Below are 18,825 nucleotides of genomic sequence, written 5' to 3' on the forward strand. Positions count from 1 at the left end.
CAGAGACAGTCATTTAACATTTAACAAAAGCAGAATGATTGCATGCTATAAGTTTAGTGTGACGTTGTTAAAACTATTGTAAATTTGGCTGTTTGACTATATAAATCTAACATTTTTACTTTTTTAATAAATTATTTTCTTTTTATTAATTTTTTATTACATGATCTGATTCAGTAATTGTAATAATCAGTTATACAGTGTGTTCTGCAGTCTTATTTTGTGCATTATAAGTTTGATTTGAGAACTATTTAGTCAATATTTTGTTAACTTGACATCCAGCTTGATTAGCTAGATGGATAAATCTCTTTATTAAACCTTTTTGTGCAGTATCCAAAACCAAACTTGCATTAAAGAAAAAAAACCTGACAATTCTTTAGCTTTCAAATTGACTCTGAAGATGATTAGCATGATTGTTATATTGCTCTATAAACACTCGTTCTTGGCTTTTAGTACAAATTTCTTGCACAGATCTCAGCACATTCATTATCTGAGTCAATAACCATCATTTAAACAGGCATTTCAACAATGGTCATTCGGATTTGCGTTATTAGTTTGAGTGAAGGTATTTGTCTGAAGTGAGGATGAATGACAGGTTATTTGCGGGTCTTTTTTGCCTGCAGGGTCTACTGTACAGATGTACCGCGGAGTTTGTTGGGTCTTTTCACCCCCTCCACTTCCTTCCCACTCGCTGGGTTATTTATCATAGTTGTTCTAGTCACTGCCACTCTTGACACTGGTGTTATTAATGAATATCCACTCTGCCGGTAATTCAGTTTAACCTGTCTCCCCGTATTCATTCATTCTACTAAACTATCCACAGGAAGAACGGAATTGGGGGAGGGGTGGGAGGGAGGCAGGAAAGGAAATGTATTTTACAGAGTCTGTTGGTTGCACTTCATATAAAATATTTATCACTGCATGTGTACAACAATATCCCTCTGCTTTTGCAGTTAGATTAAATTAGATGAACACTGCCTGCATGGTTCCCTCTCGCTGACCTTTGACCTTTTTCGCAGGCCACGTAACGTGGAGCCGGTGTGTTCAAACCTGCAAGCTCAGATCCTGAACTGTTATAGAGAGAACCGTGAGCAGACGCTTCAGTGCTCCGATCTGGCCAAAGAGTACATGCAGTGCATCAATGCAGCTAAGAAGGTAAGAAACCATGAGATTTAGGAGTAATGTTTTTGTGTAGCAGCGTTTGTAACCTTAGTTAAACTCTTAGGGGCGCAGTCAAAATTAATTTTACATTCTGTAATGTCAAAATGTCAGTTCAACATACTTGTCAGATAGACTTGAAAAATGATTTAAAATAAGAAAATATAAAAAAACGTATAATATGAAATACTAATAAAAAATATAAATATAGCACTAACATGCTTTATAATTACTTTAGTTTAAAATGTAACATATTTATATGAAAAGGTAATGAATTGTTTTTTGAAATGTGAATATATATATATATATATATATATATATATATATATATATATATATATATATATATATATATATGAAATATGAATCAAATGTTCATTATATTCACAATTATCTGAATCCATTTTTACTAACGATCTATTAAGTATTATAATGTTTGTCTATTTTTAGTTGAACTAAAAGTTAAAAAATAAAAAATATAATGCAAGTATACTAATAAAATAAATCTAATAAGGAAAATATACTATTATTGTGTTTTTTAAAAATGTATGCTTAACCGATCAATTTTAAATATGAATGTTCATAATTATTTGAATGCTTTTACCTTAAGTTTAGTTTTTAAATTTTTGGTGTTAATTTCATCAAAATTACTATGATGTGTTTACATAAACTATTGAGAGTTTGTGTGCTCTAATGGAAAAAAAAAAGTTGAATTTGAATATTATTAATGAATATTAATTACGGTTTATACAGTAACATAAAAAAGTTTTCCATTGGTAATAGGCATTCCTGAAGCCCTATTGGTAGATCATGGAACTAGAAACACCAAGATCATGGATGTAATTCATTTGGGACACAAAAACTGATGAAATTTATCCCTTGAATGCACTGCAAGTCACTTTGTATAAACGCGTCTGCCAAATGCATAAATAAAAATGTAAATGGCCATTGGCATCCACACTGAATTGTGCTACATTTGCATAGAGTTAATCTCTCGCCAGTGGTCTGTAGCTCATGTCGCCTCAAACCTCGTGGAAAGTGAGTCACTTTCTAGTTATTTTGTTAAAAATCGCTGTCAGGTGAACGCCTCCTAAAGATCAGAAAGAGAGACTGGAAAATTTTCATTGTTACTGACACAGAAACATTGATTAACATAATATTGGAACTTAAAGGTACAGTTCAACAAAATGTGCATAATAACTGTATAATAAAATCATAATAACTGTAATGTTTTTTCTTCTGTGGAACACACAAGATATTTTGGAAAATATTGTTTTTCATTGGACCCAAATATTCTTTAAAGTATCTTGATTTTCACATCCTTAATTTGTGCGTGTTCTACAGTAGAATAAAACCATACTGGTTTGGACTGAAGGCATCCGGGTGAGTCAGTGATGTCATGGGTGAACTATCCTGTTAAAAATAAAAACCTGGGTTCACGTCATCAGTCTTTTCTCAGACTTTACAGTCACTGCATTGTTTCCTGACGGTCTGCGCGCCCTTGCTGCATCGCTGTAGGTAAAGGTGTCCTTTTCAAGGTGTTAATTCTCCTGGAGTTTTACTTTTAAAGTTCAGTTGTAGCCAGGCAACAGCAGAATAATGGCTCCACTCCATCACACCCACAGTCGCAAGGAAAGAGGGAGAGAGGAAGAAAGAGAGTGTGTGTGTGTGTGGATGGGATGCTGGCTCACTAGTACACACTGCACTCAAGGAGTGTGTGATAATCACTGCTATGGCAACGGCTCACAGTACCAGGATGTGGATCTGGTGTGCGGGGTGCTGCTGCCGGCGGGTTATCGCTCTCACTTCCTCATTCCCCTCACCTCCACTCACCCGTGCTGTATTGTAACTGTTGAATGCAAGTGTCGACTCTGTTTAATTGCTATTACTTAGCAGCACTGGTACTCAATACGAGTTGAAAACGTCCTTGATGTTTGGCCAGTTTTTTGTTTTTGTTCTCGCCTTGAGTCTTTCTGAATTGAGAATGTTCATAAAAGGGTTTTCAGTGCAGTTTGATCAAGCAATTTTGTGTGTGTGCAGTTTCATGCTGCGTCTTTGTCCAACTTTTCACATAAGCAGGGAATAGCTGTTACTACAAAAGCAGGAGGTGGTAAACACAAAATCCAGATCAATGGTATTCGTTTGGCTAATCGAACATCGTTCTCTTATGTGCACAAAGCCTCAGGATATTTGTTCACTTTGTGGACCAGAGGCAAGTGTAAAAAAAAAAAAAAAAAAAAAGTGTTAAAAAAAATTGGTTGAACATGACCTCAAAATTGACCATAAAAAAGTGTGAGGTTAAGGAAGTGAGCCATTGACCAAAATTGGAAATTATTTTCTTCACCTTCATGCTTCAAACCTGTTACCTGCATGACTTTATTAATTTCTATAAAAAAAATGTCAGTGATTTTAATTACTTAAATTCAGTCTTTTCCTTACAAAAAGCTTTGGAATCTTATTATGGCATTCTATGTATAAAAACATAATATACCATCTTATCTTATGTTAACAGAAAATGCAAACTACAACAGGTTATTAATAACATGAGGTGAGTATGTGATGAGAGGTTTCTCTTTTTTGGGTGAATAATTGAGTTAAATGACAGAATGTCAGATTATACTATAAGTAACATTTGCTGAGGTGAGTCACCTCTAGATAATATATTTTTTTAGCACAGCACTTGTTACCTGTCAGTATTATAGAACAGACGTTGCTTGCTAGAGGTGTGAAATATAACACAGTCAACCTTGTTATAATTGAGCTGCGTTTAATTAGACTCCAGCAATTGAACAATGATTTTGACTAAATATGGGTTTAGTACAAGGAAACCTATTTACATATAAGTTTAATGAGCTTGGGATCAGACGTAGAGATTCTTGTTCTTTAAATTGACAGTATAGACATTTAGAATTTTACAAAAGATCCAAAATAAATACGGTTCTTTTGAACATATTTATCAGAGAATCCTGGAAAATGCAGATGCTTGTAAAATGCAGTACAATTGTAATAAAATTAATAAGAAGAAGACATGTATAAATTTGTGTGTGTAGATTAATATATTCAGAATTAAATCATTCTGTTAGAATGATTTCTGAAAGATCATGTGCCTGCTAAAAATTTGGCTTTGTCATTTTAGGAACAAATTATTAAATAAATATATATGAAACATAAAACAATTCTTTCTTTTCACATAATTCGTGTTTTAATGTTCTTTTGATCAAGATATGTAAATAATAAAATAAAAAACAGAAATTGCTTACCCCAATCTTTTGAACGCAAGTAACATTTTATTTATATGGCACTTTTAAAGCTACAACGCACAATGTGATTTACACAATATATAAACCCTAGTGATCGACCGATATTGATTTTTTATTACCGATACCGATTATTTGCATGTTTATGTACCCGATAACCGATATGCAGAACCGATATTTATTTACTGTTATACTTCTGTTTCTGACAATTATTACAACACAAATGAGCTGAACAAACCATTTTATTTATAACAATCACTCCCTCCTTGCATACAAAGAAAAAAAAAACTTTATATTTATACACAAATAAATAGAGGGGCCTGAGTCCAAAAAATTAAAGTGCACTGTTACTAAGTGTCTTTGTTTTAAAATAAAAGCTTTGATGAGGTAAAAAAATAAAAACAGGTAAAAAAATAAAGCACAAAAATGGTTATAACATATTGGTGTGTGTGTGTGTGTGTGGGGGGGGGGGGGGTTATTTAGGAGTGCATAGCTATTTAGTAGTGTAACTTAATACTCCCAGTTAAGCAGAACTAGGTTTTAGTGTAGAAAACAGAGTCTTTCAGCATTCTTCCCTGTAAACCTGCTTCCTTTGTTTCATAAATGGCTCCCACTTCACTGAAGGCTGTTTCACTGGGCACCGAAGACGGTGGGGGGCAAAAAAACTTTCTTGACAGACGAGCAAGAATGGGGAACCTTTTCTCATTTTGTTTCCACCATTCAAGTGGCTTGCCCATCCTCCTATCAATCACTGATTCCAACTAGTGTTATTAATTATTATGTTTTGTCGGTCTAGATCATGAAATGCTTTCTGACAAAGTGCTGTAACTTATCTATGCATTTACACAAAACTATAAATTGGGCTACTCAACCGCGATCGCGTGTGGAGATTATAAATAATTTCCACAGAGCTGCATTTATTTAGATTTGTATTAACTAAATAATGGTTATGTAGTAAATCAAATGATTCTATAATTTTATAATTTAGGGGGTTTAAACGAGATAATCTTGTCAAAAATTTCATGCAGTGGCCATGCTTGAGGCTTCCTGATTATCAACCCAGTCAGGTGCTGAGCAATATGAACGAACTTTTTTTCCAGAGACTATATAAAGTTAAACAGCACTTGTCAGTTGGCATTTTATGATGTAGATTCAATCTAACGTTAGATCATGAAATGCCAACTGACCAAGTGCTGTTTGACTATAATTTAATCAACCGCGATCGCGCATGGAGATAATAAATAATTAATTTCCACAAAGCAGTATATTTACAGTATTGTTCAAAATAATAGCAGTACAATGTGACTAACCAGAATAATCAAGGTTTTTCGTATATTTTTTTATTGCTACGTGGCCAACAAGTTACCAGTAGGTTCAGTAGATTCTCAGAAAACAAATGAGACCCAGCATTCATGATATGCACGCTCTTAAGGCTGTGCAATTGGGCAATTAGTTGAATTAGTTGAAAGGGGTGTGTTCAAAAAAATAGCAGTGTGGCATTCAATCACTGAGGTCATCAATTTTGTGAAGAAACAGGTGTGAATCAGGTGGCCCCTATTTAAAGATGAAGCCAACACTTGTTGAACATGCATTTGAAAGCTGAGGAAAATGGGTCGTTCAAGACATTGTTCAGAAGAACAGCGTACTTTGATTAAAAAGTTGATTAGAGAGGGGAAAACCTATAAAGAGGTGCAAAAAATGATAGGCTGTTCAGCTAAAATGATCTCCAATGCCTTAAAATGGAGAGCAAAACCAGAGAGACGTGGAAGAAAACGGAAGACAACCATCAAAATGGATAGAAGAATAACCAGAATGGCAAAGGCTCAGCCAATGATCACCTCCAGGATGATCAAAGACAGTGTGGAGTTACCTGTAAGTACTGTGACAGTTAGAAGACGTCTGTGTGAAGCTAATCTATTTTCAAGAATCCCCCGCAAAGTCCCTCTGTTAAAAAAAAGGCATGTGCAGAAGAGGTTACAATTTGCCAAAGAACACATCAACTGGCCTAAAGAGAAATGGAGGAACATTTTGTGGACTGATGAGAGTAAAATTGTTCTTTTTGGGTCCAAGGGCCACAGGCAGTTTGTGAGACGACCCCCAAACTCTGAATTCAAGCCACAGTACACAGTGAAGACAGTGAAGCATGGAGGTGCAAGCATCATGATATGGGCATGTTTCTCCTACTATGGTGTTGGGCCTATTTATCACATACCAGGGATCATGGATCAGTTTGCATATGTTAAAATACTTGAAGAGGTCATGTTGCCCTATGCTGAAGAGGACATGCCCTTGAAATGGTTGTTTCAACAAGACAATGACCCAAAACACACTAGTAAACGGGCAAAGTCTTGGTTCCAAACCAACAAAATTAATGTTATGGAGTGGCCAGCCCAATCTCCAGACCTTAATCCAATTGAGAACTTGTGGGGTGATATCAAAAATGCTGTTTCTGAAGCAAAACCAAGAAATGTGAATGAATTGTGGAATGTTGTTAAAGAATCATGGGGTGGAATAACAGCTGAGAGGTGCCACAAGTTGGTTGACTCCATGCCACACAGATGTCAAGCAGTTTTAAAAAACTGTGGTCATACAACTAAATATTAGTTTAGTGATTCACAGGATTGCTAAATCCCAGAAAAAAATAAATGTTTGTACAAAATAGTTTTGAGTTTGTACAGTCAAAGGTAGACACTGCTATTTTTTTGAACACACCCCTTTCAACTAATTGCCCAATTGCACAGCCTTAAGAGCGTGCATATCATGAATGCTGGGTCTTGTTTGTTTTCTGAGAATCTACTGAACCTACTGGTAACTTGTTTGCCACGTAGCAATAAAAAATATACTAAAAACCTTGATTATTCTGGTTAGTCACATTGTACTGCTATTATTTTGAACAAAACTGTATATGTGTATTAGCGAAATAATTGTTTTGTAGTAAATGATAATATAATCTAGAGTGTTTAAACAAGATAATCTTGTCAAAAGTTTCATTCAGTGGCATTGCTTGAGGCTTCCTGATCATCAACCAAGTGCTGTTTGACTATAATTTAATCAACCGCGATCGCGCATGGAGATAATAAATAATTAATTTCCACAAAGCAGTATATTTATATGTGTATTAGCGAAATAATTGTTTTGTAGTAAATTATAATATAATCTAGAGTGTTTAAACAAGATAATCTTGTCAAAAGTTTCATTCAGTGGCATTGCTTGAGGCTTCCTGATCATCAACCAAGTGCTGTTTGACTATAATTTAATCAACCGCGATTGCGCATGGAGATAATAAATAATTAATTTCCACAAAGCGGTATATTTATATGTGTATTAGCGAAATAATTGTTTTGTAGTAAATTATAATATAATCTAGTGTTTAAACAAGATAATCTTGTCAAAAGTTTCATTCAGTGGCCGTGCTTAAGCCTCCAGATCATCCGTCAGTTGCTAAGCAATATGAACGAACTTTCTCTTCTAGACTAATGGTGAGCATATACAACAGATAGACAATTAAATTCAGCGCTTTTATTTTCAACATGCACTCATTCATGTCTGTTTTATTTAATTCATGTAAAGATACGTCTTTATTGGGGCAGGACATGACGAATTACACTACGTGACTCAATGAGTTCGTCTCAATTGTTTAGAAACAAGCTGCATAAATTAACTATATCAGGAATTTATGTCTCAGATCTCATTTGTGCATGTCTTTTATGTTAAATAAAGTTGATTAATTAAAGCAAACCAAGTAGAACATATACTTTACCTGTGCACTGAGTTGTTGTTGACTGATCTCCTCAGACGTCCGGGCTGCAATGGCGGAAATCTCAAAACGGCCACAAGACAGCGCCGTAAATCGGCGAATCCGATATTACAAAACCGATACCCGATTATGGAAAAATGCTTAAATATCGGGGAAAATATCGGTAAACAGATGCATCGGTCGATCACTAATAAACACTGTCATAAAATATACATTTATAAAGAGCTATACACAATATATGATGAAGCAAAAAAGATCAAACCCAAAATACACCGCAACAAAAAACAAATCACAAAATATTAGAAGCACATCTATACAGGTATGTTTTCAATTTAAATAAAAAACAAAAACAAAAAATAAAACAGACACACATTGAGTTGAACTAATATCCACTGGCAAACTATTCCATAGTTTTGGAGCCCTCACTGCAAATGTCCTCCTTTTGTTTTATATCTAGCTTTTTTAAGCAATTCATTAAAAGAAGATCTAAGACATCTCCCTGGTCGTAGAGCTACTGTTTTTAAGTTTTAAATGTAAGAAAACAAGTTATAGCTACGTATAAAATAGATATGTGTTCAAATGTATATATTTCTTATACTTAGTGGTAATGAATCAGCCTAATTTTTTCAGTGCTTTAAGACTTAATAATAACTAAAATAAAATATGAACTGCTAGTGTTTAAATTAGTACTAATAATAATCATATTTATATAACATTTATTAAAAAAATAAATAATTGAATGTATAATAATAAAGTATTATACTTAATAGTAATAATGATATTATTATTATTATTATTATTATTATTATTATTATTATTATTATTATTATTATTATTATTATTATTATTAAAACTAATTTAACAACAAGATTAAAACTACTTCTTTTAAAAATAATTTAAAAAGTTATAGCTAAATATAAAATGTTTGGGTATAATATATCCAAATGTTCAAAGTAAACAATTATCACTTTTAATCGTGATTTTAAATTCAACCTAATTGTTTTTGTTGTTGTTTTTGTTCTTCTACTTCTTATTTAATATAAATATAATGTTTTTCCTATATTAAGTGGTAATGAACCAGCCTAATTTTCCAGTGCTTAAAAATGCCAAATGTGATTAGCGACGACTGATTAGCCGACTAGATTTCCAGGCAACACACCAACTAGTCAATTTTGTAAGTATGTAGTTTTGCTCATCCCAAGTTCAAGCATAGATCAAAGCCAAATCTTCTCATCATAGCAGTTCCCATACAGCTGTTTGAAGCTATAGAAGCCCTTATTAGAGAAACTCTCTCTTGCGCTTGACACACTTCACTTTGGGAAGGCTGCATGCCCTGGAATGAAGGGAGACGGAGAAATGGAGTGAGTGCCGAGCGATCCATTTGTGCCGGGAGTGAACCCCGTGTACTCCATCTGAGGGGGCACCTACGCTTCCCTAGGCATTGTCTGGGATAATGAATCCAAGATTGGCTGATTCCTCCATCCTACACGCTCCAGCCTGCTCCGGGATCTTCCGCTCATTTACGGACAGGGCTAGACACACGACTTTGATGGTGATTGATTGTTTTGAGCTACCTTGCACAGAGGAAAGGAAGAAGAGAGAGAGAGAGAGATGCTCGTGAACGACTGCTGAAGGAGAGATGGAGGGGAGGAGATATAGAAGGGATAAAAAAAAACAACAACGATGGAAGGGAAGAGAAGGAGAGTGGGAGAAGGGAATAGGCTAGTTAGCCCTGCGTGTCTGGTGCTGGATTGATGCTGTGGGGCGGCAGGGGCTGTTGTGTCAAGGCTGAACTTTTTGAGAGGCTGCCCAAAACTTTTAATGCTGTTTCTCCCAGCACTTAATTTGCCCCCAAAGCCCCAGCTCTGCCATCAGCATCACTGCAGGCTCAAGGGCTAATGCCCCCGTGTGTGTGTGTGTGTGTGTGTGTGTGTGTGTGTTGAAGTGTATATGACAGTTCAGTCCAGTGCGTTCTCTTGTAACAGATGTTTCAGAGTGCCTGCCCACATATAGAATTACATCAATGTTCATATGAGCTCTGAGATATTATAAATACAGTGAATATATGTAGAGGAGTGCGAGAAACTGCGGGGTGCTCTGCTCAATGATTGTTGCTGCTGCAGCATAGTTTAAATTATTCTCATGTGAGTAGTTAACTCTTGATCGGGACTTCTAGAGACTTATTATTTTAGACTTCTACCCTAGAACTCTATAATTTTTTCCAAATTGTAATTTATTACAAACTAACTCTTAACCCAAACCATAATACAGCTTGCCTTAATACAATTTGAAGGTTATGTTTTTCAATTATTATTTTTGTTGTTATATAACTCATAATATTTAATAATAATTATAATAAGATATAAACCAGTAATATTTAAATGACTGATAATAAAAATATTTATATTAAGTTATAATATTATACTAAAAAATTACATGTAAAAACAGCAGTTATATGATAATTATGTATTATTATTATTATTATTATTACTACTACTACTAATTCTACTATTATTACTACTAGTACTGCTACTATTAATAAAATATTATACTTAATAGTAATAATAATAATAATAATTAATTATTATGATAATTATTATGGATATTATCAAAACATAAATTTAATAACAAGAATAAATAGCATTTTAAATATGATCCAAACAAAGAGGCTGCATATATGCAACATGAGCAGTTTTTAATTGGATTGTATAATTTCGAAATTTCAAGCAAAAACAGAATGATTTGACTTCAGTTTTGCAAAACTATGCATAAAAAAATATCTGAATGAAAAAGTAATAGCAGATGAGCTGAACAAGGTCTAAAGGGGTCTTGGAGGCCTTGAAGTTTTGACATGCCCTGACTTTTGTGTTTTTTTTTTTTTTTTCAGTTGCTTATAAACATATACATGGCTAAAGCCTGAAAACACTATATTCAGTACAAACTGGGCTACAATAATATGTAAATAGCATGTATGTACCTGATTGTGTTTTTGAGAAAACAACATTTATGCATGGTTAGTGAAAAACTAAAATTTTGAAGTCACTGAAATTAGGTCATGAAACACATACACATACACAAACACATTGGTTCACAAACACATTGGTTCACAAAGATTGTCAAAGATTGTCAAACCTGGAGCTTGTAGCCTAGAATTTTTGCTTCAAAATGTTGTGAAATCATCTTGTTTACTCGCTCACAGAAAATAATGCATTGATTTAAATTTTCTAAGACACTTTTTGTTTCGAAAGGGCATATGTGAGTAGGCGCGATTGACCATGAATATTATTGTGATTTACACCTGAGAAGACAAAGAACCACATAATGAGCTGCATAATGAGCCTTTCAGTCAGGTTTGTGACTGAGAGGGAAGAGTTTCAAGAAGGAATGTGAGGACAAATATAAGTGTATATATGTTTATGTTTGTAGTTTATTTAGAATATATTTAATTATTCCACAAAATAACTTGAGATTCACTTGCGAGTGCAGTTAAACAGTTTATTAGGAACAATCAAAGCTGAATCTTTAGCATCATCACTCCAGTCACATGATCCTTCAGAAAAACAGCATCGTTTGTAACATGATTACTGTATTTATCATCACTTGTGTGCTAAATAAAAGTTTTAATTTCTATACTGACTCCAAGCTTTTGAATGGTATAGTGTAAATTGTTGCACTTGTAGTAAGACTGGAGTAATGATGCTGAAAATGTAGCTTTGATCACAGTAAATAAATGTAGCTTTGATCACAGTAAATATTTCACAATATTACTGCTTTAGCAAATTCATCTTTATGTATTTTCGATCAAATAAATGTAGGCTTGGTGAGCAGAAGTTCAATTCTTTACATTGACTGGTATTGTGTCATGTTGAAATACATAAATGAACATCACATACCTAGCATTTCCAAATTGTATATTGTTTATGTGCTCTGAAGGACATACTTTTTTTTTTTTTAAGAGACTCATGGGAGTGTGTGCCTCGCTTGGTCTTAGCTGTGTTCCAGGTTCCTGAGTGGGCTGCTTATTTGCACTGGTTCCTTTATTAACTACATTATTAACATTATTGTCACTGATACTATTAGTAATTTATAGAAAAAAAAGAACACAATTACCACATAGCATATTTTTTTTATCAGTGATAATGACAGCTTACTTGATACATTGGTCACACTTAATTTTAAGGTCCAATTCTCACTATTAACAAACCATTAACTAGGATTTTTGCCTCAATTAACTTCTAATTTGCTGCTTATTAATAGTTTATAAGGTAGCTGTTAAGTTTAGGGTATTGGGTTAGGATTATGGATGCCATGCATTATACATAATTTATAAGCACTTATAAACACTAACAGCCAATATGTTAATAATAGGCATGCTAATAAGCAACTAGTTATAAGTGAGAATTGGACCCTATACTAAAGTGTTACCGATACATTTATACCTCAGACGATCACAAACACCAATAAATACATCAGAGCAGATATTCATGAGCAGAAGCTTTGTTACATTCATAAACACAAGCATGCTTTGTATGTAGGCCTATGCAATATATATACAAGTTGATAAAAAAAAGACTTGCCTCATTCTTTTTTCCGAGGTAATCCAAAGCTTATTCCTCTCAGTGCATCGTCTTGTGGTGAATTATGTCTTATTCCTCTCAGCGCGAAGCAAACAGTAAAATAAAAAAAACTTGAAACATCTCGCTGCTTTGTTTGCTGTCATGTGGGTGTTTACACGCCGTGAGCTTAATGTCTTATAAATAGCTCGCTCAGTGCGAGACATGGTCGCATTAGACATAATGAAGGGAGATGTGAAAGACTGGACATCGCGTTGTTTTCATATGGATTACTTTATCGCAGAATATTTGATTTCGATAAGAAATTAACTTTCTTAGAAAATAACTTGCTTAGTTTAAATGTAGACATGTAAAGCTTTCTATAGATATATCTCATGTTTCTTTGAGTATTTGCTGAGTTACAGTTCATTTTAATCATGTGTTTCTAAATGAAGATCATGAAGATTTGTTTTCTTTATTTTGTAAATGTAGTTTTGAAGTTCGAAGATTTGTTGTTATTGTGTGCATATACAAATGAAAGTAGACCCTTTACAGATTCCATTGATGTATTGCTCTTACCTGTATGATCAAAACTGAAAGTGTAATTTAAGGTATTTTCGGTGTTATCAGTAGAAAATGCCGTTTGTTGACTCGAGGGTTAAAGTGTTTCCTTGGTTTCCACTGTAAACAAAGCAATACTGCACTTATGAACTATGCATTATACAGAGGCAAGATGAAAATAAAAAAAATACCATCTAATCTCTTCTAAAGTGTAATTTCCCCTCAGACATACAGTCATACAAACTCCTACCCCTAATTAAATCGCCACCTGTTTAGCATCTCAACCGATGCTAAACGAGTCTAAACACACACACACACACACATATATATATATATATATATATATATAGTGTGTGTGTATGTAATTTGTTATATTTAATAGTAATAATATTATAATACTTTAATAAAACACAAAAACTTATTTTCAATAAAGTAATTGTAAATTATTAAATGTTAAATTATTATTATTATTACTATTATTATTGCATTTAATTATTTTAACATTGATTTGTTTTACTAGATTGCTTTTGCTTCTGTTATATTAAAGCAATATGCTTCTGTTATATTAAAGCAATATGCTACTCAAGGCTGCTTTGTGTTGTACCTAACAACACTCTTAATTGTGGTTAAATCAATGTAATGCACATTGATTTGCACATCTTGTAGCTTCTTGCTTTATTTATGATTTTTTTTCCCCTCAAAGTCAGACGCTTGGCTAACATCAGGGAGCATTTTTAAGCAGATTTTCCCCAAAGGTATAGCTGTGTTAGAAATGTGAATAAATACAGTTTCAGCCCCTATCAAACCCGCGCCACATCCTGTCTCTGCCGTCCATCACCACACACTTGAGTCAGATCACAGAGTGTATTGCTGCATTTCTCCAGTGAGGCCCAGAGATGGAACCTCTTTTATTCGATTGGCTGAAAGCAACTTCTGCCAGGTGCTTTGAGGCCTTCCCATGACCCCAGCTGTGCCAACTCAGAGCTGTGTGTGTTAATGCGAGTTCTCAGATCAAGTGCTGCTGGAATATTACATGGCAGTTTATTTATTTGGATGTTGAGCAAGACCCAAATGCAGCGACTGCCGTTGACTCCAGGGTCCATAAACAAATCATCAATCGAGCATCACCTAAGAGGGTGTTCAAATAAATAGAGCATTAAATTACTCTGTAGCAGACATTTCAAATAAAATTAATCTTTCCATCGTGTGTGTGATCTGTCCAGACCAATACATTGTCTGCTTAGCTTTTTCAATGCAACAAACATGAAAACAGAACTAGATAAATGAAAAGCTGAGAGCTAGAGACAGACTGGGTCAAGGGTTAGCCGCTCTAAACATTTTTCACCTTAGATGAGGATAGTTTTTTGTTAGGACAATGTAGTTGTATTGTTTTCTGTACCGAATCATTGAACAGTCCAATGTCACTGACCCTTGTTGAGTACTAAAAAAACAAATACTGAATTTTTGTTCTGTTTATAACTACAATGTTAACTGCAAAAAACATTGAACATTCTGAATGTCGTGATTAAAACTGTAAAGGCCCGTTCACACCAAGAATGATAACTATAAAGATAACTATAAAGATAACAATATTAGCGTCCACACCAGCGAACGATGTCTGTGTGTTCTAAGACGCCTCTGCGCGTCTGCTGCTTTAAATTCTAGAGCTCATTACAGCAGGATTGAGTCTGATTGGTTGGCAATGTTTTTATCGTTCATCAGCTAAAAAAAAAAGTCGTTCTGAAAGTGATTCCAACGATATAGTTTCTCTTTGCCTTTATCGTTATAGTTGTGGTGTGGACGCCGCTATTCTTTAATATTGAGAACGATTTTTAGAACTATATCTTTATCGTTATCTTTATAGTTATTGTGCTTGGTGTGAACGGGCCTTAATTATACAACAGACTCCGTTCCAGTACTTGAATTTGATTGGCAGAGCAACTTTTCCAGTGTGTTTAGAGTACAATGATTGATTCTGGTTTGAGCAGTAATTGACAAGGTAATGGACTAAAAAAGTGGACCAAAAAGTTCCTAAAGTACCATAGAAATAATCCAACTGAAGAAGGAAACTCACCTATTTTGAAGGATGTGAGGATGAATAAATGATGGGTTTAGTAAAGATTTTTTGGGGGGAATTACTTGCACCAATGATGAGACCGTGAACATTTATCGAGAAAGCAAGTAGCATGAATTTTGGTGTTGTTTAATGAAGTCTGATTGTTGTTAAATCTGCAAGGTCCGCAGTGAGGCGTTGTCCCTATGACCGTCGCGTCATCCAAAGCCCTTGTTACAGAATGTGAAAATCCATGCACAGCAACCTGTTAATCACCCATAACTCTGCTGCGGCTTATTAAAGCACGACCGATGGCACGAAGAGCTCCTCATATCCTTATTCAAATCCCTCAAGCTAAAGGCAGGTAGCTCAGATGTGACCGTCTTCGACTATGACTGGGAGTTTCTCCTTTTGTGCATGTTACACAACAGCTGCACATAAAAATATAACAATTTTTGAATTAATTTCTAATCGGGGAAATCACAAAATAAAATTTTATAAAAAATAAAACCTGTTTAACTAATCACATACGTCAGCTTTTACAGTCCTGCTAAAAATGTATACCTCGGTGCTCGACGGCAGGCACAAGGCTTATCATTCCCAATCTCTGCCTTTCATTTTTTTTGGCCCTTTCTCATGTAAGACCAGACGCCTCGAGCCTGCATCCATCCATTCTTCACAGTGGGATTATTGATTTCATTTTCATATTGCTGCAGGTCCTTCGTTGTAAACAACCTTCCCCTCTTTTCAAAAAGTGAATTGATCCTCGGTCTGCCTGTGTAAGAAGGAACCAATCAAAGCGAACACCATTATCTTTCTTTTTTGCAGCCGCTTCCCTTTCTCTCCTCCTTTTGTGTCCTGAAATAATAGAGCTCGCATTGGCAAACAACATCAAGTATAATGGCGAGTTTGTTGGCGGCACAGATTTGAAAAGTTTTCCGAAAGTGCCAGGCTAAAGTGGTTTGAGTTCAGAACAAACTTATTGTTCCAGCAGCACATTTACACAATATAATAGATGGCGAGGATTATCTTGTTTGCGGTAATGGCTCGAAAAGCTTCACGTGGCCACATTGAGAAAGACCTTGAGGGAAATGGATGGAGGGGCTTTTTCTTTATTTAATTTTTATTGTGCGTCTACAGAAACGTGTGTGTGTGTGTGGGGGTTGGTGAACTAGAAAACTGTGATTTGCGCCGTGTTGTAATATATACGACAGAGACCATTGACTTGCCATTTCTGAAAGCCTTTACATCAAAAAGGTGCACTGCTACGGGGACCCAATTATACGTGTTAATGTATTCGGCCCTGGAAATGCAACATATATGCGTGGAGTAACAGCTCTCCTTCATTTAAGGCATTCTGCTTTTATCAAAGCTGTAGAAAGGAGTACATTAAAATTCATTGTAATCTTTCGTCTTTGGATAAACTAACTAAGATAAGTGGCTGTGTTGTTGATTAGCTGAACATGTGGATCTAGGCTGAAGAAACACTCAAATGGGTTTAAGAAGCTGCCGTGCTTTACTGGCTGCTGTCTGTTGGCTAAAGGGATTACGACTACATTACTTCTTCTTACGCATGATGATCAAGGATTCACAAAAGCACAAAGGTGTATCTAACGTCTGTTTTGCCATTTCTTTCTGTCGTAGAACCTGAGGTGTGGATGTTCTTTGTGTTTATTTTAACATGACCCTTAAAATTGACCATGTTCACTTTCATAAAGTTCAAATTCACCTAAAAATGAAAACTGTTTACACACATTTATTCAGTTCCTGGATTTCATTTCAAAGAAATCCATATGAATCAAGTGGGGTGATTCATGGCCAAATTTTCACTTTTGGCCAAGCTATCCATTGAAACTTCAAAATGGACAAAAAAAAATCATAGATTTTAAATTAGAAATTTTTTTTTAATTATTTTTTTGTTGTTGTTGTTTGTTTTTACTGATTATACCATCCTGTGAGCTGTTAACCACTGTGACTAAATGTTTGAGTTTAATTTAAGAACTGATTGAGTCTAATCTGATTCAGTCTGAACTAATCATTCAGATTACTTTGTTAACTGGATCAAGTGAATCATGATTCTGCCCTAGTGAAACACAAAAAACTAAAATGTATTTGAAATGCATTTATATTGTGCTTCGTATACTACAATACATTAACATATCTATGTGCTTAATAATAAATTTCCTGAATCTGTACTTTTGGTGTACTAAACTGGTATAACAAAATTTGCTAAATTGGAATAACTATTTTTGTGCTTAATGCACTTTAATTGTACGAAAGTAGCGCTGAAGTCCAACTTAAGATAAACTGAAGTATAGCTGATTGTGCTAAAGTGGAACTATTGCAAGTATATTTCAGGTTCACTTTAAAGAGCTTGCATTTAAAGATTGATATTACACAGAGATCATACAATCCTTATTAACAGTGATATTAAAACACATTGTAGGCATAATATTAATGTGCACTGTGCAGTAAGGAAATGGTTTTATATCAGTAAATCTTAAGAGATATGTCAATAAATGTTAATGGATTAGAAGCATGCTTAGTATGAAATAAATGTATTTAAAATAAATGATGGCATAGTTTTTTATTTGTATTTTTTATGAACGAGTTAAGAGTTGATTTTCAGTAGGCGACAACCTAAATTTCAGTCCGTTCCCACACAAAGCTATTGTATGACTTTAGAAGACTTTGGAATGTAGCTTGCAAGTTGTATGGACCACTTTTATTATATTTTTCGGTACTTATGTGTCTTTTTTGAAGTTTGAAAGCTTTAGACCTCATTCAGTGTAATTGCATAAATCCAAATCTTTGATAGGGTTTATATCTTAGAGATAGATCTTTTCAGCAGTTTGTGTGTTGTTAGGCCATTGTTGCGAAAATAGATTCAATTTGCACCTACAGTTTTTTTTGCTGTAGAAGGGTATTGGAACCAAATGTGACAATACACGGTGCTTGTAATACAAAAAGATCAAATCAAGAAAGGCTGACTACATGCTTGGCTCAACCGTCTTTGTAGCCGTAATTCTCCATTCATCTTTCAATCTGTACTTCTTCTCTTGTGTCTTGCTTCTGTGCTTCCCCCTCCAATCGTTCTATCGCTATTGTCTGCACTTTGTGTTATCAAACGGCATATCAAACCTATTCTGAAGGCTTCATTTTGGCTCAGGCGTGCCACATGGCCTATGAACATCCTCACAAAGCCCTGAAGCTGCAGTCAGCAGGGGACCTGGGGCCAAGAACCTGAAACACAATGGTTCATGTGACCTTTCTGCAGCAGAGCCGCAGTTGCACCACTGTGCCTTCCTTCTGATAACCCTGAGTCCACCGACTGGACAGACATTGTTCTGCTAAAAAGCAGCTTCAAGACTTGAACTATAAAATCTCTTATTTTTTGTGTGTGTGGATTTCACTGAGTAACACTGCAGTCTAGTCTCTTTTTCAACACTCTCCAGGTTTGATAAAAGTGCATTAGAAATGGCTTTCTTG

At 34.8% G+C, this 18,825-nt stretch overlaps 1 protein-coding gene across 3 annotated transcripts in view; it reads left to right on the forward strand.

Moving 5' to 3' along the window:
* Window positions 1-18,825, forward strand: part of chchd6a (coiled-coil-helix-coiled-coil-helix domain containing 6a) — a 68,349-nt gene that overhangs the window by 40,037 nt on the left and 9,487 nt on the right. For all 3 annotated transcript variants that reach the window (XM_052593980.1, XM_052593981.1, XM_052593979.1), the window contains one exon: window positions 1,017-1,152. In XM_052593980.1, the coding sequence (XP_052449940.1) occupies window positions 1,017-1,152 (136 nt within the window). The remainder of the gene's footprint in view (window positions 1-1,016; window positions 1,153-18,825) is intronic.

The sequence above is a fragment of the Carassius gibelio genome, chromosome B23 (genome assembly GCF_023724105.1).
Source record: "Carassius gibelio isolate Cgi1373 ecotype wild population from Czech Republic chromosome B23, carGib1.2-hapl.c, whole genome shotgun sequence".
NCBI classification, from domain to species: Eukaryota; Metazoa; Chordata; class Actinopteri; order Cypriniformes; family Cyprinidae; genus Carassius; species Carassius gibelio.